This window comes from Grampus griseus, assembly GCF_964374135.1.
Source record: "Grampus griseus genome assembly, chromosome: 13".
NCBI lineage: Eukaryota > Metazoa > Chordata > Mammalia > Artiodactyla > Delphinidae > Grampus > Grampus griseus.
Window position 1 is genome coordinate 81703763 of NC_139007.1, and position 23436 is coordinate 81727198.

A 23436-nucleotide genomic window follows, 5' to 3' on the forward strand; every position below is an offset into this window, starting at 1 on the left:
CTGGAACGATAGCGAACAGAGGCCGGATGCCCACTGCTACAGGGTCACCTAGGGATTTAGGAAACACACGCACACCTTTGCCTGTGCTCACACCTGGAGATTTGGATTCGGTAGGTCTGGAATGGGGTCCAGAAATGTGAATCCTTAAAAACGCCCTGGGGGCTTGTGGGGTGCAGGGAGGCTTGGGAGCCATCTCACTTGGGCCTGGAAAGCATGTTTAGTTGGATAAACTCACCCTCTCTTACGCCTTTAGTCATCAAGCTGTGAAGCAGTGGGTTGTCATTGTGCTGCCAGGAGGTGAAGGTGGTTGTCACTCAGCATTATCGTCCTACCAGTGATTAACTGTGGCTCATATAGGGCAGTGTGACACTTAGGTTAATTGCACAGACCTTTGTGCCTGCTTTCTGTTCACCCTTCGTGAGGAGGAACGTGTGTGAGTGCGATTGCGGGGGAGGGGGCGGGATGCGGTGTGGGTGGAATGGGACAAGTCTCTCTTCTTACATAGTTGATGGCTAAAAATAGCAATTTCCTACAGTCTCCTATATACCTTCAAAATTGCCTCAGCGAGGTCAAGTATTGGCATGACAGACAGCCTGTGGCTCAAGAAGGGACCATGGGTTTTGTTTATAAGGTGATCATTGTTAAGTGAACACTTAGAGGTGTCCGTGTCATGGGAAGTGGTTCAGAGCAGGGCTTTGGAGTCATCAGTGCCTGGGTTTAAATGCCAGCATCCTTCTTTACTTGCTGGGTAACCGTGGACAGACACCGAGCCTCAGCCCCTTCTCATCTGCACGTGTGACGAATACAGTCCACACCTCACAAGGGTGGTCGTGAGTCAAGAATACAAGCGCTTAGCAAATAGCCTGGTGCCCCGTGAATGCCAAGTTCGTCTTTTCTATGATCATAACCATTATCTTGTCATAATTGTCCTCACCTCGCATTTATAGAGATGAGACTATCAGACTGTAGGAGTTTGTATAAACCGAAAAGACTGCTGACGTCTCCTTTAAAAAACACAGGTAAACCGAAGCAAAGCGCCCCCACAGAGGCTTTAAAATTTGTGCCTAGGAGACCCTGTTAATACGTATGCAAGTTAGAACAACTTGAGAGACTGTTCGCATTCATGTCATCTTTCCTGCTTTAGGAAGCTTATTTGTGACATCTGTTTAGTCAATAATCAGACAAGTATATCCTAATTCTAAAAGTCACTTTAAATCTATTTTCCAAAAAGGATCAGATGGCCATGAATCCCTGAAAACAGCTGGCTTAATTCAGATTGTGAATGCTTTCAGGTGAATGCCAACTTTGAAATGTTCACCTTTATTATCAAAATTGCATGCCCAGACAGCACTCACTTGCCACATCCTTACTGAAAACTCCCACCTCCACAGAAAGAAGCGGGTCCCAACTTCCCCAGAGTCACAGCACGGTCAGGTGTTCTGGTCCAAGACCCCTGCTTGTGAGCAGCGCGCCCCCTGCTGGTGAGTCGGACCACCGCATCCCCCTTTCAGGCCCGAAGATTCTTGGAACTGTTATTACTCTCTCTTTTCGGGGGAGTATATGTATTTATATAGTATTAATTTATATAATAAACATATACCAGAAATAACTACTCTGTATATCTTTATCTCTATGTGTATTTAGAAAGAAATAATTTAAGTGCTAGGATGTAACGGAGCGTCTGGCCGGGGCTGCACTCTCTGCACTAAGTTCCCAACTTCCCGGGCCACGCTCTCAAATTCAGTTTGGAAGAATATACTTGATGATGGCATTAACAGTGGTGATTTCTGTTCTTAGTGCAATGGGTGGTACCAAGCACCACTTGGATCGCCACTTAGACCTTATATAGCCCTGCCCCACGGGACCTCGACTGCTTCGCAGAGAGGAAGGAAAGTAAATAAATAACATCTATTAGCATATTTTAAGATTGATGGGGAAATGGGACAGCATAAATATTAAGATTATTAATAGGACATATATACACTACCAAACGTAAAATAGATAGCTAGTGGGAAGCAGCCGCATAGCACAGGGAGATCAGCTCGGTGCTTTGTGACCACCTAGAGGGGTGGGATATGGAGGGTGGGAGGGAGAGAGACGCAAGAGGGAAGAGATATGGGAATATATGTATAACTGATTCACTTTGTTATAAAGCAGAAACTAACACACCATTGTAAAGCAATTATACTCCAATAAAGATGTTAAAAAAAGATTATTAATAGGTATCATTTAATGGGAATTTTAAAGTTCTTTGTGTTCAGCTATTATCACACATTGACAAATGGGAAAAACTGCACTTGAGCGAGGAAGATAAGCTAAGTTGTATCCTGGATGATGGAGATCGCTAGTTCATGGCTTGCTCAGGTCGGTAATGACTAAAATTATCAATGTAGAAAGGATTCTGAATGTGGAAGCATCACTAATGCACAGAGGAAGCCAGAGCAGAGAACAAGCTTGTCCTTTGTGTAAAGTGTAGATACTCTGGTACAAAGCTGACTGTTATTCTTTGCTAGAGCTGGCACAGAAATCCCTTCATTCAGCAAATATGTGCTGGACGCCTGTGATGTGCCAGGCACTGTTCTAGGTACCAGGGCTATGCAAACAAAAGAGATGATCAACAAACAACAAACGAAAAAAACCTGCCTTGTAGCGCTTACAAGTTAGCAGAACAGTGGTTCTTAGCCTGTGGCTTGCATTAGTACCACCTGGAGGTCTTGTTCAAACACAAATTGCTGTAGATCTCCTACCCCCACCCCCGCCCCCGCCCCCCGAGCTCGCCAACAGCCTCCTCCCAGTTTCTGGATCAGTAGGTCTTGACATGTTCCTGGGTGATGCCCAAGCAGCTGGTCTGTGGACTACCTTGTGAGAAGTAGCAGAACATCTGCATACACTGCAGTCAACACAGATACAAGGAATGGTGTGTGTGTGCTAGAGCACACGTTGTCTCGAATGTGGACGTCGAATCTCTGCAGCCTGATGTAATCGTGTGGGGTGTGTGTGTGCTGGAATGAGGATGGATGAGGAAAGAACCACCTTGTTTACTGCACACTGTGATTTGTCAGGCTCCACACTAGGCGTAATGCATGCATTGTTCATTAAATCCTTTTTAATTTACAACATCATATTACAGATGAGGAAAGCAAGGCTTGGAGAGGTTACATAATTCACTTAATGATGACTACAGTTCATGTATCAGTTAGGGTTCTCTAGAGAGACAGAGCCAGTAAGATATATATGTATGTATAAAATATGTGGATTTACTTTAAGGAATTGGCTCATGGGATCATGGGAACTGACAAGTTCAAAATCTGTAGGGCAGGCTGGAGACACAGGTGGAGTGTCTATGTTACAGCCAGGAGGCTGAATTCCTTCTCATCTGGGAAATCTCAGTCTTTGCTCTTAAGGCCTTCAAGTGATTAGGTGAGGCCCACCTACATCACAGGTCATCTCCTTTACTTAAAGTCAGCTAACTGATGGTAGGTGTTGACCACATCTACAGAATACCAACCCAGCAGCACGGAGACTAGTGTTTGACAAAAAAAACCGTGCAACATAGCTTAACCAAGCTGACACACAAAAATCAACCATTACAGCTAGTCACGGCCGAGACTCATTTTCAACACCAGATCAGTCTGACTTCAAAACCGTCCTGCCTGACCACGGATTCCTCATAGGATAGGGATGATCGTATAAGAGATGTACACTGAGTTCTGGCTGAAAGAAATTAAAGGTAAACTTGGAAAGCAACAGCAATAAATTAAAATGTGCTGACCCTTCACGCATGTGTTCGGCAACTGCTTCATTTGATAAGAGGTGATCAGGGAGAGCAGATGAATTATTTTCCCTACAATTGGTCTACAAGACCTCCTGTCCTGCGGATGGCAATATATAAATACATATATTCCCCCCCCATTTCAAATCAATCAGTGAATAAAGGATTCATTGAAGCCAGGATCCAGGTCTTAGTTTTTCAAGTCTGTACTTCACTCAGAGATGCTGCGCCTGTCTTGAGTCTCCCACCCCTGCTGTCAACTGAAAGCAGTGAACACTCCTTTTTCCCCAGGTCACTTCACTTGTGGCCACCATTTCTTTAAAAATATATGATTTCCCCTAAGGATTTAGCGCCATCTGGTGGCTGAGAGGAGCTCTGCAGGTATTTCCCCTCTTCCTGCTCGAGGAGGAAATGCAGGGAATCTCCAGGGCACGTCTTCTTGGCTGGCGGGGTGGGGGGGGGGTGGGGGGGGTGGGGGGGGTGGGGGGGTGGGGGGTGGGGGCTGGGGGGGTGGGGGGTGGGGGTGGGGGCTGGGGGGGGTGGGGGGGGTGGGGGCTGGGGGGGGATGAAACAGTCCCCGGTGTGCGTGCGTCTGTGGTGAGTGCGTATCTGTGATGCGTATGGTGAGTGTGTATGTGAGGTGTGTGTGTTTGGTGTGTGATGTGCGTATGTGTTGTGTGTGTGGTGAGTGTTTATGTGGGGTGGGGTGTGTATGGGGCACGGGTGTGTGGTCTGTGTTGAGTATACACATGCAGATATACCACATATGTGTGTGTATGCGATATATGTGTGTTGAATATATTGTGTGGTGTGTGTGTGGGGGGTATATGTGTGTGGTAACAAGTTTCTGTAAAAATACTTTCCACGTGATGGCATTGTTCCAACAGCTGCTCCTGAGTCTGGGGCGCAGGGTCTGGACAAGCGGGTTCAGGTGAGGGCTGTGCTTTCAGGCCTCCTCTAGCGAGCCGGCCAGGACTCCTAAACCCGCGTGGATCCAGAGGGCTCGGGGCAGCTCCACGTGAGCTCCCCACGCGGGGAGGCAGCCGAGGCGGGGACTCTGGCCTGGTGTCTGCGAGGAGGGCTGAGCTCCGGCTGGGACCGGGGAGATCGTGTCCTTCAGTGTGGACACCAGGCTGCGTGGAACTCCTGGGGCTGGGGAGGCGTCTAGAAACCCCCGAGGGAGAGAGGCTGAAGCCCCAGGCAGCGCTGCGGGCAGCCCAGTTTCTCTCTCTCCACTGATGGCCCCGGAGGAGAAGAGAACAACTGCTGGAGGACAGGAGGGGCTGTCGGAGAGACGGAGCCCTGGGCCTGCGTGGTAAGAGTTTGATGTGTGAATGAGTGAGTGTGAGTGTGTGTGAGAGTGAGTGTGTGTATGTGAGTGTGACTGTGTGTGAATGTGTTTGTGAGAGTGTGTATGTGAGTGTGAGTATGAGTGTGTGAATGTGTTTGTGTTGTGTGTGTGTGTGTCCACACGCTGAAGTGTGCCTGTTTGTTTTTCAATGTTGTCTTTCATTTTCTCTCTCTAGTGCCTGACATTTTTAGCATTCAGCCTTAAAGATACCCAAACCTCAAAGCTGTACCATTCTGCAGCACTTCACAAGGCATAAAATCCTTCACATACATTCTCTTTCCATTGTTTGTAGACCTTACTGGCCCAGTGTGGCAGGTGAGGAAAAACGCTGTAAGAATTGAGAAACTTGCCCGGAAGTGGAGGAGATCATAGCCTGTCCTGAGCAGTAGCCCAGGGCCATTTCTGCTCCCCCGGGGCCAACAGACCAAGTGCTTGGGGAAGGCACTACAGAAGCTCCGGTGTTGTCTTCTGCACCCGTTCTCCTCCTTCCTACTGAATGACAGGCGGACGATGCGCCTGTTCCCTGGGCTCTAGCACCATCACTACGTGTCTGCACGTCTGCCACCCTACACATCCGGGGTCAAGAATCTGAGCGAAGTGCACTGATAAAGCCGCATTACTTAAACCAACAGGCGATTCAGGAGTTACACTCCCAAGTAACTGTGGACCTAAACCTCTGGGGATAATAAATTCCCCCGTCTCCCGATTCTGGGGCTGCACCTGTGTGAACAGCAGTAAATGGCCAGGAGATAAGCCTGCAGTGAGTCAGCCAACACACCCAGGAATCCAGTCCTCCTGGGCCATCGCTGCTTTGCTCTCCTTCTCCAGGGCAGGCACGTCCCTCAGCCTCCGGTGGTAGAACCGGGGAGGTTGAGGTAGGGGTCCTGGGTGAGGGGCGATCAATTGGAGATGATTAATCGGTGTCTTTATCAGCCAAGGCATCCCTCTGAGGTGGTCTACGCATCTATTCCTTTACCCGCCGAGCACCTCTGCTGAGATGTCCAGAGTGAACTCGTCATCTCTCCCCGAGCACCTTGCTTCTGTCCCTGTGTTTCCTCTCCCAGTGAATGGCACTGTTACCCACCCAAGTTCACCCAAGGTGGAAATTGGAGCATTGACATTAACTCATTACTGCTCTCATCCTGTCCTCTAATTCATTGCCAAGGTCTGGATCCTGCCTCAGACCCACCACCCCTCTGTATCCCCGCTGCCCTCGTCAGCACCTCGATGAGTCTCTCGTCTTGACTCTGCTGGTGATCCTTAGCTGCACCGCAGCCCTGCCCCACCTTGGGTACTGGTTTCCCCAGCTGCGGGCAATTTTGGCTGCATCTCTGCTGAGATGCTACACAGGACTTTCCCTAGGTCAAAGCACTGCCTCATTCCTTGTGGAGGTGGGGACAACGCACACCCAATGACCAGCTGACGTATGGATGGACGGGGGCTAAAGTTCGGCCTCCAGCCCCGCACGCAGGGTGAGACAGCTCTCAAGAGCCGGCCCGCCTCTAGCTCCCCTCATCTCCCCTTGTAACGGCATCGCTTCAGCTTCTCCCTCCGCTCTGTCCTGCTTCCCTCTCTTCCTAAGGTGTCATTCCTGAGAGCACGCCCACAGACACCCCCCGTCTGCCAGACTCAGAGGCGGCTTCCCTGGGAACGTGACCTACGACAGCTGGTACCAGGAGTGGTCCTAGGACGCAGACCATACGATGGGGCAGGGGACAAAGTTGAACACTTGCCAGCTGGCTGCCAGAGAAGAGGCCATTCCCTGTGGGACACGAGCCCTGGAAGCTTTGAGTGGTGTCAGAGCTGCGAAGGGCTGTGCCCTGGGTTGGCTCCAGTGCAAGCAGTCCTGTCTCTGGGGCCATACAAATAGGCAGACCCCACGGTATTCAAGGTGTGTGTGGTGGGAAAAGATGTCGCGTGGAGTTTATTGCAAGCCAGTAAGAGAATCACAATGGCAATGTCCAGAGTCCTGAGCGGCGCTGTTTGGAAAAAGCTCCCAGCGTGCTCCTGAGCCCCACACAGCTGGAGCGTCAGCTGCAATCCTTCACGGGAGGAAGGTGGCGCATCCAGGATGAGGACAAAGAAGACAAGGAGGTCTGCATAAAAGGCACGAGGTCTGCATAAAAGGCACGTGGATAGAATTGTGAGAGCGGGCATGAAATACACAACATTTTAACGCCCACAGGAGAGCATCGGCCACAGAAAGGGGCCTTCAACGAGTAAGTAGAATGGTCCAGCCAGTTGACGTCAGCCAGCCACACCAGTGCTCGTCAATGGGCTCCTGAACGGAGCAATCACGGGGGCAAGATGGCAGCTCTGCTCGGACCCTATAGCTTCGGCTTTCCCTTGCCAAGTCTGAGGTAGCTACTGCCACTGCCAATGTCCAACGTGCCGGCAACATTAGGTCCCTAGTACGGCACATCCTTCAGGGAGGACGATCTGCCTGCTCATGTCAAGTTGATTATATTTTTACCGGGAGAGGTAAAAATTCCATCTTGACAGGAACTGACTCCTATTCTAGGTATGGGTTTGCCTTTCTTGACAACAGAGCCTCAGATAGAACCACCATCTGAAGGCTTACGGGATCTTGTATAACATCACACTGGACTAAGGAAACCCACTTTCTAGCAAAGGGCGTGTCACAGAGGGCACATGACCATAGTGCACACTGGTCCTGTCACACATCATATCATCCAGAGCTGCTGATCTGACCTAGTGATCGGCCTGCCTTTCAAGATGCAGCCGGAGCTCCTACATCTCCAGCAGTAAGTGGAGATGAGGTGCTATTCTTTTATTTTTATTTTTTAAAATTTTATTATTATTTTTTAACATTATTGGAGTATAATTGCTTTACAATGGTGTCTTAGTTTCTTCTGTATAGCAAAGTGAATCAGCTATATGTATACATATATCCCCATACCCCCTCCCTCTTGTGTCTCCCTCCCACCCTGAGGTGCTAGATTTACAGTCTAAATAAAAAGCCACAGTACGATACCGTGTCTCCAGTAGGTAGAATACGATGGTGGGAGTAGGAATGTAAGCCCCACTTATTATTACTCTCAGTGACCCACCTGGGAATCTGTGCTCTACCTGGGCAGCTTGGAGCCTTGCAGATACAGAGGCTCTGGTTTCCACAGGGAAGATGCTTCTACCAGGGAACACACCAAGAATTCTATTAAACTTCAAGCTACAGCTGCCATTTGGTCACCTTATGTGTTTACCCAGAGACTGGCAGGCAAGGAAAGGAGTCACCTTTCTGGCAGGGATAAGTGACCATTAGGAAAAGGTAGGGCTGCAGCTATGGAATGGAGGGAGGAGGAATACGGTTGGCACCCAGGTGATTCACGGTGGCATCCCTTGGTGCTCTCCTGCCCAATCTGGATAGCAAATGGTCACGCTCAGTAGTCATGGCTTTAGAAGGGCAGGTAGGCAGGGGTTTGGACCCATCAGGGATAACCTAGAGGTGCTTGCCTGAGGGTGAGGGCGAAACAGTCACAACCCGCAGCCCAGCGGCAGGGGTGTGAGCTGTAGTTCAGTCCGCTTACTTCCCTCTTGCAAACCTCCGTGATCTCTTCCTCATTCTCTCAGCAGTGCAAGGGGCGGACTTTAGTGAGTGCTGTGAAACTGGCCAGAGCAACTATCTCCCTGGCCGCTGGGTATGTTGGCAACACACAGCTCTCGGCTAAGTCTCTATCCAGGGATTGCCCTCAGCTGAAGCAGGCGGCTTCTTCCCCCAAGGTCCTGCTCCCTCCTGGGTCGGGGGAGCTCACAGCCAAAGACTGGTCTATGTGAGGGGGTGTAAACTCCTGCCCTCCTGTCCCCCTTGATGCAGAGCAAATCTGAAGGACCATCCTGGCCCCAGAGCTCCTTACAGGACTGGCTGAGGCCCCTGCTGCAGCTGTACCGCAGCTCACCCCCTCCCTTTGCCGTCACCCTGCACAGAGCTAGTCCTCAAAGTGCCCTCCCGTACCTGCACTCAAACCTCAAGGGTGTCAGAGTTGGCTTCCTAAAAACACGACCTATTACGATTCCCTCCTGTTTTTCCTATTACAGCTGGTGATCTTTCAAAAACATCAATCTGATGATGTCAATCTCATTAAAATCCTTTAATGCCTTCTCACTGCCCTTAACTCTAACCTCCATAACCTGACTCATAAGACTTTATTTGCTGAGCGCTGCCTACTATGGCTACTGCCACCAACACTTATACAACAGTCACACTGAGCTTCCCTCGTTTCTCTGAGGATGCCATTCTCTTTCATCTCTAGAACTCTGCATATCTTGTCCCTCTGCCTAAAGCGCCCTTCGTGCCATCCTTGCCTGGACAGTTCATTTTTTAGGCGTTAGATTTCATTTCTTCCTGTGAACAGTTCTTTAAATCTCTTAGAAGCCTGGATGTCATAGCTTCCTGAGCGTCCCCTTTTGTGGCTGTTGGCACGTAAATATTTTAATTACTTGTTAAGATGTTTTTCTATGTCACTAGATTATCAACCTCATGAGATCAGAGGCTGGTCTATGTTTAATGCTGTATCCAAAATACCGAGTACTGTGCATGGTGCGTAGTAGGTACATAAATGTTTACTGAATCTCTCTATTTTCCTTCTTTTAATTGATTATAAGAAATTCAGACTTAGCAGAAATAAGGTTCAAAGTCATGGAACGCAGAGTCTGCAGACACAATTCCACCTATAGACAGATGTTTACATTTTTTTTTAAGTTAGTTCTTGACCTCTAAAAATAAGGATATTTAACATAAACACATGGATTTCAAGCTACTCAAACCTTAAAAAATCAGATGGGGAGATCTGGTGACATGGGTCCCTCATCTCTGCCCGGTAACAACTGACCTGAGTGGCGCAGCCGTGTGGCACTGACAAGCTATGCGCACCCTGGCCTGGCACAGACTCCATCGCGGTCCGTGTGTCACTGTTCTTGCAGGCTAGTGCTTTGATGTGCTATTCTGCTGCTGTTCTCTTTGTTGAAATAGGAAAGTTAGACGAGAAGTGTACTGTATCTTTACATTCAAAACATTGAGAAGCCTGTGAGCTTAATCCAGCCTACTCGGCTTGTTTATATTACTGGTGCCTGTTAGCATTTAAGTTTGCCACCCTGGGACAGCCAGCATTAACCTGCATATCTCCCTTTTTCAAAATGCAGAGTGACACCAGTAGGCACTATTGATCTGGTGATGATCAACTCTCTGGCTCCTGGCAGGTCACTCTCCCTCCTCCTACCTTGCCTGTCATCTAAATCTACTGCAAAAAGTTGTAATGAGGCTCGACATGTGATGGTGTATTTGAAAGTGCTTTGTAACCAAGTACTACACAAGGGTAAATTATGATTATCTTTCCCTGGGCAAAATGGTGGTTTTATTCTTCTAATTTAGGAGGCTGAAGGAGGGAACAGTGGTTTATTGTGGGAATCTTATTTTCTCTTATGAATCAAAAGATTACTGACACAGGGACTTCCCTGGTGGCGCAGTGGTTAAGAATCCGCCTGCCAGTGCAGGGAACACGGGTTTGACGCCTGGTCCGGGAAGATCCCACATGCCGAGGAGCAACTAAGTACGCAAGCCACAACTACTGAGCCCACGTGCCATAACTACTGAAGCCTGTTTACCTAGACTAGAGCCCGTGCTCCGCAACAAGAGAAGCCACAGCAATGAAGAGTAGCCCGTGCTAAGCCCTGGGGGGATAGCCATGGTGAGTGCTTGTGCGTCTGTTAAGAATCACTTCTTTGTTTGCTACAGTCTTATGGGTCTCATGGACACAAGCCCTGTTGGTTTTCAGAGCTAGCTGTTGCGGGAGCCAGGCCTTCTGGTGGGAATCTTAACAGCTGGGGCCCTAGATGTGAGGTCCAAACCCTTTGCGCCTCTAGGAGAAGTTGAGAGTTGGGGTTCCTGTTTCAAGGTGGCTATTTTCTCCTTTGTCTGGTGTAGAGGAGTCACTCAGCTAACCTCTGGATCCCTGTGGCTGTACAGCGTATAGCCGTACAGGCATACCTCATTGTATTGTGCTTCCCTTTGTTGCACTTCACAGATACCGTGCTTTTTACAGATTGAAGGTTTGTGGCAACTGTGCCTCAAGCAAGTCTGTCAGCACCACTTTCTCAATAGCATTGGCTCACTTCGTGTCTTTGTGTCACTTTTTGTCACATTTTGTCACATTTGTCACACATTTTGTCACATTTGTCTCACAGTAATTCAAACTTTTCCATCATTAGTGTATTTATCACGGTGATCTGTGATCAGTGACCTTTGATGTTACTATTGTAACTTTTTTGAGGCCCCAAGAACCGCGCCCATATAAGACTTCCAACTTAAGCGATAAATGTTGTGTGTGCTCTGACTGCTCCACAGACCGGGCACTCCCCTGTGTCTCTCCCCCTCTTCTTGGGCCTCCTTATTCCCTGAGACACAACAATATTGAAATCAGGCCAATTAATAACCCTACAGTGTCCTCTAAGTGTTCAAATGAAAGGAAGTGTTGTAAGTCTCTCGCTTTAAATCAAAAGCTAGAAGTGATTAAGCTCGGCGAGGAAGGCGTGTCCAAGGCCGACACAGGCCGAAAGCCAGGCCTCTTGCACCAAACGTTTCGTCAAGCTGTGAACGCAAAGGAAAAGCTCTTGAAGGAAATTTAAACTGCTGCCCCAGTGGACACATGAACGATAAGAAAGTGCAATAGCCTTACTGCTGATATGAAGAAAGTTTGAGGGGTCTGGACAGATCAAATCAGCCACAACATTCCCTTAAACCAAAGCCCAATCCAGAGAAAGGCCCTGACTCTCTTCAGTTCTGTGAAGGCTGAGAGAGGTGAGGAAGCTGCAGAAGAAATGTCTGAAGCTGGCAGAGGTTGGCTCATGAGGGTTAAGGAGACAAGCCGTCTCCATCACATCAGAGCACAAGGTGAAGCAGAAAGTGCTGATGGAGACGCTGCAGCAAGTTATCGAGAAGATCCAGCTGAGATAATTCATGCTACGCTGAACAGCAGATGAAATAGTCTCATCTTGGAAGAAGATGCCATCTGGGACTTTCAGAGTTAGAAGTCAATGCCTGGCTTCAAAGCGTCAAAGGACAGGCTGACTTTCTTGTTAGGGGCGAATGCACCTGGCGACTTTAAGTTGAATCTAATGCTCGTTTACCGTTCCCCAAATCCTGGGACGCTTAAGAATTATGCTCAGTCTACTCTGCCTGTGCTCTATAAACAGAACGACAAAGCCCGGATGACAGCACATCTGTTTACAACATAGTTTACTGAATATTTTAAGCCCATAGTTGAGACCTACTGCTCAGAAAAAAAGGTTCCTTTCAAGATATTACTGCTCACTGACAATGCACCTGGTCACCCAAGAGCTCTGATGGAGAAGTACAATGAGATTCATGCTGTTTTCATGCCTGCTGACACAACACCCATCTTGCAGTCCATGGATCAAAGAGTCATTTTGACTTTCAATTCTTATTATTTAAGAAATACATTTCATAAGGCTATACCTGCCATAGATAGTGATTCCTCTGGTGGATCTTGGCAAAGTATATTGAAGACCTCTGGAAAGGATTCACCATTTCAGATGCCATGAAGAACATTCATGACTCATTGGAAGAGGTCAAAATATCAACATTAACAGGAGTTTGATTCCAATACTCGTGGGTGACTTTGAGGGGTTCAAGACTTCAGTGAAGAAAATAACTGCAGATGTGGTGGAAATAGCAAGAGAACTAGAATTAGAAGTGGAGCCTGAAGATGTGACTGACTTGCTGCAGTCTCATGATAACACTTTATGGATAAGAACTTGCTTCTTAGGGATGAGCAAATAAAGTTGTTTCTTTTCTTCTTCTTGGCCGTGCGGCTTGCAGGATCTTTGTTCCCTGGCTGGCAGTGAAAGCGCCGAGGCCTAACCACTGGACCACCAGGGAATTCCCATAAAGTTGTTTCTGGAGGTGGAATTTACTCCTGGTGAAGAAGCTGTGAAGATGGCTGAGGTGACAACAAATGATTTAGATTAGTACCTAAACTGATCTGATAAAGTAGTGGCAGGATTTGAGAAGATTTAGTCCAATTTTTTTTTTTTCCTTTTTTTTTTTTGTGGTACGCGGGCCTCTCACTGTTGTGGCCTCTCCCGTTGCGGAGCACAGGCTCCGGATGCGCAGGCTCAGCGGCCATGGCTCACGGGCCCAGCCGCTCCGCGGCACGTGGGATCTTCCCAGACCGGGGCACGAACCCGCGTCCCCTGCATCGGCAGGCGGACTCTCAACCACTGCGCCACCAGGGAAGCCCCCATGTCACCATCTTGATCTACTCCTCCCCACGCATTCCTGTAGCATGCTCTCCCAGCCTCACGGTGAGGATGGATGTATGGCGAGGAAAGAGGGAGCTGTCATTCATTCACTAACATTTAATGAGTGTCCCTACGTGCTAGGCACTGGGGGTTATAAAGACAAAACAGGTACAAACCTTGCACTAAGAAAGTTCAGAATTTTAGTGAAGATATAGGGAAACAACATTTCCCTGTGAAGAATGTACAGCAGAGGTATGTGGTGTAGTCTGAGAGCTTGGAGGAGGTAGTGGGGTGGGCAGGCGGCCTCATGGAGGACCTGTCTTACGATCTGGGTCTTGGAGGTCGAGCAGACACCAGGCAGGCAGGGGTGGCACACTCCCGTTAGACGCTGCGGATTTATTCATCAGAGAGAGCAGTCACTGTTCCCAAACTACTCTGATCAGGGGCAGACAATGAGAATAATCTCCTTTGTGGTTCTGGACAACAGCATGAAAACTCTGGAGGTCTCTGTTGCCTTCTTGTGGAATAGGAGGAGTCATGTCAACTACTTAGAAGCCCTGGGAGAATGAATCACTTTATGTGGTTTACAAGAGCAAGTGTTTACTTATTAGAAAGCCTCCAGGGGGAATACGTGCAGGAGAACAACCCGGCTCCAGCAAGAAGCAGCAAATGGGGCTGGACTCTCATTAGCCCGTGACGGATTGATCTTCTGTCACTGATTCCCCAAACCCCCAGCAGTTTCAACTGCAAGCTTGTTCAATATTTTAAAACCAATTTAAAACCAATTTTTGAGTTTGCTTTTTAAAAAAAAAGTTGCATTAATCAAAAAATGCATTAAGATTAGGGTCAAGCAGCTTAACTTATGGGAAAATCCTGATTGGGCCCTGGGAGACATGGGCTTGTCTGGCTGGATAATGTCAGAAACCGCTCAGCTTTAGAGCGAGAACAGTGGAGAGTAGCCACAGACGGCTGAAAGGAAAAACCTTACAAATGAATTGAATTGAAAGGAAATTTGAAGAAGGCTAATGCGGGCATTTTGATGTCTTAGCAAAATTCAGACACGAGGATGCACCTGAAGCCTTCTGTTCCAGGAAGGGAGGCTGCGATTAGACTTTTACTGTTAGGTGTGTGGAGTGCCACCCCTTCAAATATTTCAGTTAAGTGGGATTGCAGAGGTCATCCATTTGGAGATCACTGCTGTTTGGGAGAAATGTAGGGAACAGAAAATAAACTGGCTCTATGAAAATAAAAATCCTTCATTCTCTCGCCAAACAGAATTGGCTCTTTCAGGTTGATGAAATAGCTTGTTGGGTTCATCCTTCTCCGTGTCCAAGAGTAGCTCTTGTTGAAATGAGGAAACCAGAGACGTGGTAAACCAGTCCATAAAGGATATACTGGTTATTCTGTGTTCTTTTCTCTCCTCTGCTCTGTGTGAGGAAGGAAGTGGAAGGCTGAATCCGGTGGGCTGTGTCCCTTGGGTCCCTTATGGCTGGCTTTCAGTTGGGTGTGGCCAATGGGAGACGTTTGCAAGAGACCAGAGGGTGAGTGGGAGAAGTCAAGGTGTTGGTCCTCACTCCCCTCCGGCTTTGGGTCTACTTCTGGCAACGCTGGACTCTCCACGATTACACCTCCTGTCCGAGCTCCTCCATGGTTCCAGCTCTTGAGGTTGGTCCCCGTGTTACACCATTTCCTCCTCTTGTCCCTTCAGGCCTGGCGCAGTCATGGTTCCCCCATGCTGGACTCCTAGGCCCTCCACATCGATTTTGGTTCTTGCGACCCTTCCCCACCACTGTAGGTCATCCACGACCCCTCAGTTACAGTCTCTTCTGAGGACCCTGAATGGATCAGAGACTTAGGAAAAAATGGCAGCAAAACCCCCAAACGCTAGTTGCCTTCTGTTCTCAGGCAGTAGTGAACCAGCAGACTTTTCCAGTTTGGCGGGTCCATTCGCTTTGTTTTCAAATAAGAGAACTGTGAGGCTGGTGCAGTTATCCGAGCTCTAGGCCGGAAGGAGGCTCATTTCAGAGAGGTCTTGTTGCAGGGCCGTCTCTTCCTGAATTCTCTCTTGGATAACCCTGTCTTGAATTAAAGATTCCTCCTCTGAATTCCTATCATATTGTGTATGCAATTAGAAGCCTTGTGGCATCTAATAAAGTAACATAAACTCCATGAGAGCAGGGACTTAATCCCCAGAGCCTAGAAACAAGCCTAACCCACTACAGGTGTTTAATACTATTGAATGAATGAAATAATGTCTTTTTCTTTATAGATGCCACTGTGGAAAGGGAGTGCTGCCTGCCATTCCAGCAAAGAGCAAATGTTGCCCGAAATCAAGCCACTGGCCACTGCAGCTGCCCACACAGTAGACCTTGCGGGGAATTCAGGACGCAGAAAATCAGGAAACGTTCTGTGTTCTGGATACTGGCCCTAGGTAGTTAAGATGCATATCGAAGGAATAATTTCAGAGCCCGGACTCTTGTAGCTTCCCATACATAGAAAAGCACTAAAATCATTAACTTGAGAGGTCTGCTTTGTTTGATTAGCAGTAATCTTTTGATGTTTGACTACGTGTTTTTTTTGTTGTTGTTGTTTGGTTTTTTTCAGCACAAACTCCTATATATCCTGGCTCCTCCATTACCTCTTCAGAGCTGAGAGGCTGTCTTCCGGCTAGAGTCCTCAGTAAGGTCCTCAAATAAACTTAACTCACAACTTTTAGGTTGTGTGTTTTTCTTCAGTCGACACCACCATCACTTAACAAACATCCACTAAATGTCTGTGCACCAGATACTGTCTTGAGCCTGGGGATGTAGGGATGGACAGAACACAGGGTAGCTGGAGAGAATCTTGCCTCTGTACCTTTGTCCATTCAGTGCCCTCTGCTGGAATGTTCCCTGTCATCCCTACCCCACCGTTTTCTTGACAAACTGACCCACCCTCCATGACTTTCCTAGGGAAACACTGTACAAAGCTATATTCACTAAACTTTGTTTTAGCATATTATGATCATTATCTATTTTCCTGTAAGTCTCCCCTGTGGCTCCCCTCTGAAGATAAATGCACTTATCTACATTTCTTCAGAGTCTAGCAGGATGTCTGGCCAGTAGAAATGCTCGATTTAACACCTGCTGATTGATGGTGTGTGCAGACACAGGCCCCTTGATACTGGTCATCTGTACTCAAGGCCAGCTCTAACTCTCTTTCTCCCATATTTCTGAGTTTCTTTTCTTTTTTTAAATTTGGGCTACCTTAATCATTAACACCAAGGTTGGTTAGTTCCTCCTGAAAGAAGAATGAAGGGGATTATTGAGTGCGTCAGGCGCTGGACAGCTTTAGGTTAAGCAACACTCTTCTTCACCTTACTGCTACTGTGTTTAAGTAAATAGATGTTAGGGGACCCCTTCTTGGAAGGCTTTGTCCAGGTCTATTGTCATATGAACATATGCGTATAAACTGCTGGATCACACCCATCTCCCACAGTAGCAGCCTTTGTTCTGGTCTAACCCTTCTGGCCCTGAGGCAAGGGGGCGGGTCTCAGGGTCATTATTATTCCTGACATCAGGACCCAGAGAGCTTGCATCTGAGTGCCCAGAGCTACAATAAGTCAACAGGAAGAGCGTGTGGCATAGAAATGCAGTTCAGCCCTACATCTCTCAATGCTCAGGGTCAGTATTTTAGGAGCAGCTGAGAAGACCTGAATTCACTCATTATGTTTCTTTAGTTATGCTAATACTGAGTAAATACATCCACAGAATACCTTACAGGGATTCACTTCTTTATGCTCTCATTTTAGAGCGTTCCGTGATACTTAAAATTCTCAACTGTGAAATTAAAATGTTCTGGAACTTCTCTGTCTATTTATGGGGTTCCTGTCAACAAAATGACTAAAGGATTTATCTGGGTAGATTTGGTGTCTATACCCTTGTTAACATCTCTATCAGGAGAAAAATAATGAGCAAATTCATCAACTGTGTTGAAGTTTTTACTCCTTTCCCCTAAGGTTTGGTTGATCATAATTAATAAATAAAAGAAAATATATTTGCATTTCCCTAAGCCTGATAGAGCACTTCAGAGAGTAAGGCTCAGTAAACATGTTCTTTACCTAATCAAGACTGAAATACAGTTTAGCACAGTCCATGATATTTTAAGCAGCTCTTTGCAGGAAACCCCTTTTCTCGTCAATTTAGCAAAGCTACATTGTAACTAACTTTTAAACCAGGCGCCCCCAAGCTCTGCTCATCTCTGGCCCGAGCACACCTATCAAATCTTTTGATCACACAATACCTTGCCTAACCTGTTGGTTCTTTCCATGGATCAAAGAAGCAGAAATGAAGAATACGTAACCGATGACCCGATCTCTTCCCTAGCTTCCCTTTCAGTAATCTCTTGAACAAACTCTGTGAACAGACTGTGTGAACAAGATAGCATCCAAAGAAAGATCACAAGAAGTCAACAAGCCTGCATGCAGTGGGGGGGTGGGGGTGGGGGTGACGACTCTAACCCCCCATCTCAATGATTAGCTGAGATTACTTCCCTTTAAAAACTTTCATGGCCAAGCAGACTCTTCAGACATGGTTTTCTGGGGACACCGAGTCTACCATCTACCCAGAGAGCCGGCTTTCCGATTAAAAACAATTTTCCTTTCTACCAACAACTGCCTCTTGGGTATTGATTTTCCAGTGGTGAGCAGCTGGACCTGAGTTCGGTAACGATGTTGCTAAAATAACAATGATATCCTTGCATCGTATAATACTGCAATACTTCTACCACTTCATTCATGGAGATAGTTTTCACCAAAGAGTTCAAACAAAGGCACTTTTGAAAAAAAATAATGTGAGGCTAGTATTGATTTCCCTGATGGAGAGGTTGCTGAGTGGTTTTCTCTCTTTTCTAAAGACTCCTCTGATCATGCTAAGATACCTTATCCCTAATCCACTTACCTCTGGGGTAAAACTCTCATGGAAGTACCAACACACCACACATGGCCACTGGGAAGTCTACAGCTCGCCCGAAGGAAGGAAGTGGTTCTGGAGGGACTGATGGCGGGGAGTCCAGAGTCCCATCACCATGGCTGTAGGCTACTAAGCTGGCCCTGATGTTTTCAGATTGGAACCTTCGATGGTCTCCAGGAAACAGCTCTCATCCCCATAGCCTGAGCCCTGCTTTGAGGAAGGAAGAGGGTACTCTACCTGAGTAACTGTTCCTGAGGCTTCGAACAGGGCACTGCATTCACCTTCGTGGTACGGTTCCTTACACTCCCGGCAAAAGACGAACTGCAGGAGAACACATGCAGGTTAGAGAGGGGCTTGCTGGTTGCATCTGGTCACATGTTTTTCTTTTCCAAGCTCATTCTAGCCCTGCCTCTTACTTGGGTGATGGTGTGTGTGCCAAATTACTTTTTTTTGCGGTGCGCGGGCCTCTCACTGCTGTGGCCTCTCACTGTTGTGGCCTCTCCCATTGCGGAGCACAGGCTCCAGACGCGCAGGCTCAGCGGCCATGGCTCACGGGCCCAGCCGCTCCGCGGCATGTGGGATCCTGCCAGACCGGGGTACAAACCCGTGTCCCCTGCATTGTCAGGCGGATTCTTAACCACTGAGCCACCAGGGAAGTCCCCAAGACATTTTTTCCCTTCACGTTGTCTCCACCACAGAAAAAACTTCTCCTCTGTCCCCATGGTCAATTTCCTGTTTTAACAACTCATCTGAAGATCATTTTAATCTCAGGGCATAACAAGGAAGAAAGACAAGTATTTTATCAGGAAAAGGCCTCTTCTACAGCTATGTCACCATCTCTCTTCTCACCAGCACTTTCAGAGTGTTATAGCTTATTTCTTCTCACAGCCAAGAGAATGAGCCCACGTTTTGTGGGATATAAACTTTCCTTAAAGGTTCATGTTGGTGGGAGAGGGGGTATGTGTCAGGATGTCATTACACAAATCACCAAGACCACCAGGTTTTAATTTCTGACATTTTAATTTTAACTGAACTGACAGCTACTCCGGTGAACAGTGAATGAATTGGATCCTAGAGTCCTTTCTTAAGGCTTTTTTTTTTTTTTTTTAATGTATCTGCTCATATTTGGGTTTGTCTCAGACCCATCACTCTGTTCTTATGTTGAAAAACTGTGAACTGAATGGTTCAATCATTGAGAAGAGCTCACTGTGTGATTTCACTCCACTGCTTTTCATGGAAGCAAGTCTGATCTCTTGGTGTGACAGGGAAAATGTTTCACATCTTATTAGCTCGGGGATGAGACATAAAATCAGTTTCATGGTAGAGGAACACTCTGGAGGTTGATCAGTTTGTCAGAATAAATAGGACTTTCCTGACACAAAGACATTAAATTCCCTTTCATACCAGTACTACAAAGAATAGACCATATATATATATATATATATATAAATAAAAAACAGAAAAGGAAGAGCCTATAAAAATTAAACCCTCAGGCTTCCCTGGTGGCACAGTAGTTGAGAGTCCGTCTGCCGATGCAGGGGACACGGGTTCGTGCCCCGGTCTGGGAGGATCCCACGTGCTGCAGAGCGGCTGGGCCTGTGAGCCATGGCTGCTGAGCCTGCGCGTCCGGGGCCTGTGCTCCGCAACGGGAGAGGCCACAACAGTGAGAGGCTCGCGAACCCCCCCTCCCAAAAAAATTAAACCCTCACCACTTCAGTATGGCAAAAGGCAAGAGAAAGCTAAAAAAATGTGTTGGTGATAATTTAGCATTAATGCACTTGCTAATTTGCTCCTATTCAGACAGTATAACTTAAATTTACATACATTGTGCCATGGGCTTCCTAGTTAAATAAATCTGTCTCGTACAAAATGAGGAAATATCTAGAAGGTCTGATTTGATCTAAAAAAAGTTCAGGGTTTTTTTGGGGGGGGGTTCAGTGTTGGCTTTTTTTTTTTTAATATATCTTTATTGGAGTATAATTGCTTCACCATACTATGTTAGTTTTTGTTGTACACCAAAGTGAATCAGCCATATGCATATATATGTCCCCTTATCCCCTCCCTCTTGAGCCTCCCTCCCACCCTCCCTATCCCACCGCTATAGGTCATCGCAAAGCGCGGAGCTGATCTCCCTGTGCTACGCTGCTGCTTCCCACTAGCTATCTATTTTACATTCAGAGGACGCGGGGTGGGAGGGGGAAGCTGGGGCAAAGTGAGAGTAGCATCGACATATATACATTACTGAAAGTTCAGGTTTTTAATTAAGTTATCCAGAACTCAAGACTGTCAACCAGGTACTTGTACAAATGCTTAGGACTTCAGTTCTCAAACTGTGTACCAAGGAGCCCTGGGGTGTCACAACAAACTCACAGGGGTGGAGTGGGATCTTTTAAATTTTTGAGGAAAAGCACAGTGATACTCAGCATCTGTTGGACACTGTGAATTACTAACTCAAGGCTGTTCATGGTGTTAACACAGATTGTGCTACCCTCCTTTTGCTGACATCATGTTTTTGCAAAGCGGGATTTTTGGAGGTTACTGTGATAAAAAAGACAGCTGCCAGGTGAGCATCTTTTGGACCAGGAGATGTAGTTATTTAAGAATGAAATAAAAATATTTGTTTCTTTCAATTTATGTGAACTATTTTTTCAAATGGCTATGAAGTTGCTAAGACATTAATTCTTACTTATGTTATGTGGACCTAATTATTTAATAAACAGAATGTTACACGTTTCTTTTGGCCTAGAAGCACCAGGAAAAATTTACCAAGCCACTAGGGGCATGGTGAACAGAGGAAATTTGGGGAAGTCTGGCTTAGGCAGATACAAAACTCCTTGAGATAATGTTTTGGGTCTGTTTGCAAAAACTCCTAGGGGCACAGGTATTTGCAAAGAGCTTGAGGAGAAAACATCTGGCTCCAGTATCTTCATATTCACTCTGCCAACCTGCCTGTCTCCTTTCTGGGGCACATGGGTCTGGCTTTAACCAATAATGTAGAAGGCTGCCATCTCCCCAGGGGTTTATTAGTCATTAACTGTGGGCTCATATTTGCGGAGGCTCTTTTAGGATGCCTTGTGAGTAAATACTAACTGAATGGAAGAGACTACCACACAGTTGTATTGTATACTTTCCCTGGATTCTTTTCTAATGTTTTTTTTGTGGTATGCGGGCCTCTCACTGTTGTGGCCTCTCCCATTGCAGAGCACTGGCTCCGGACGCACAGGCTCAGCGGCCATGGCTCACGGGCCCAGCCGCTCCGCGGCATGTGGGATCTTCCTGGATCGGGGCACGAACCCGTGTCCCCTGCATCGGCAGGCGGACTCCCAACTACTGCGCCACCAGGGAAGCCCCTGGATTATTTTCTTTTGAGATAGATCTGACAAATGCTAATAATTTTTGCATGTTTTAAAAAAAGAATTTTTAAAGCCTTTTAAAAATCATAACAGTAATACATACTTATTCTATTGGTTCTGTAAACTCTATCTCCTTATTACATATGATTAAAAAGCAATATCTATGGACTGTATTACCTTAGTGCCTGTGATGTTAATTTTATGTGCCAACTTGGCTATAGTCTATTCAACCAAACACTAATGTAGGTTTCTCAGTGAAGAGAGACAGTCCTAGATGATCTGGGTGGGATTGATTCAATTAGTTGAAAGGTTTTTAAGAGCAGACCTGAAGCTTCCTCAAGAAGAGAGTTCACCTGTGGACAACAGAGTTCCAGCCTGCCCTTCCTGGCATCCTGCCCGGTGGATCTGGGACTTGCCTAGGTAGCCCCATAATCCCCATAATCACGTAAGCCAATTCCTTGCAATCAATCTCTCTATATAGATACAGATATATTAGACATAGAGATATTTATATATAAATATATACTAGATATCTACTATAGCTATATCTATAGATATCTCTTTATATCTCTATAGATCTATGGGGACAGCTGAGCATGCCTAGATAATCTATATTTACATTTATCTCCTACTGGTTCTGTCTCTCTGGTGAAATCTTGGTTGACACAGCTAAGCTCCTACAGAAGTTTTACTAGGTCAGTTTATTTATACTAGGTCAGTTATTCTTTTGCAAAGACAACTTTTGAATTGTCTATGTTATTTGAAAAATTGTAATTTAAATCTTCCCCCCTCCCCCCCCCCTTTTTTTGGCTGTGCTGCGTGGCTTCTGGGATCTTATTTCCCCAACCAGGGATCGAACCCGGGCCCCTGGCAATGAGAGCACGGAGTCCTAATGAGTGGACCGAGAAGGAATTCTCTCCCCGTTTGCTTTTAATCCCGAGTACCCACAGGACAATGCGTCTTAGAAGTCAACACCAGGAACAAGTTAATCACTCCCAACAGTGTGACGGCTTCCCTTTATCTGACAGTGAACCTGGTGATCCAATACATTTTTCTCTTTGGCGCAGCTGCCTGTCTGGTTGGTGCCAAACTTCTCACTTAACTGTAGTAATTAGCTCATCCTAAATGCCTAAGATGAAGTATACAATTTTAAGACAACTATTCAATAAAGGATAAGTTCAATAAGATACTTTTTTTTCTAATAAGTAATAGCCAAACTGTTCTTACCATTCAAGTCATATTTTTGCCTTGCGGTTAATATGTGTTGAGTATTTATTTTGGGTGAATAAAATCTTGGACTTGGACAACATGTAAAAGAATAGCATATTGTAATTCACTAAATCATACAGTGATATTTGTATTTTAAAAACTCAGATACAATTTAGTGTTTAAAAGTAAAGCCTTTGAAGTCGGAGAGACCTGGACTCAGAGGCCCTTCTCTACCATTCATTATCTGTGTGACCCTAACATCTCTTTGCTTTAGTTTCCTGCATCTGTAAAGAAGAAATAATAAGATAATTAATATTTAACCCAGTTTCTGGCACCTAGTAAATAGGAGAAATGGTTTTCTCATGGAGTTACAATGTTATATGAGCAAAAAAATTCTATAGAAAAGTAAGGTGATAGTAAAGCACCTTGTTAATTAAAGCAATTCTCAATATACTAATAATTGCTGTTGTTCTGTGAAGGCCTGAGTGAAACTGAGGACCTCGTGGGAAGCACCAAGCTTGTCAGCTC

The 23436-nt window shown here is 46.4% G+C and overlaps 1 protein-coding gene across 2 annotated transcripts in view; it reads right to left on the reverse strand.

The window, feature by feature from the left end:
* The window catches only part of PRKN (parkin RBR E3 ubiquitin protein ligase), a gene marked incomplete at its 3' end in the record, with an annotated part of 1266888 nt that overhangs the window by 11067 nt on the left and 1232385 nt on the right, over positions 1-23436 (reverse strand). For both annotated transcript variants that reach the window (XM_082668938.1, XM_082668937.1), the window contains exon 10: positions 18584-18667. In XM_082668938.1, the coding sequence (XP_082525064.1) occupies positions 18584-18667 (84 nt within the window). The remainder of the gene's footprint in view (positions 1-18583; positions 18668-23436) is intronic.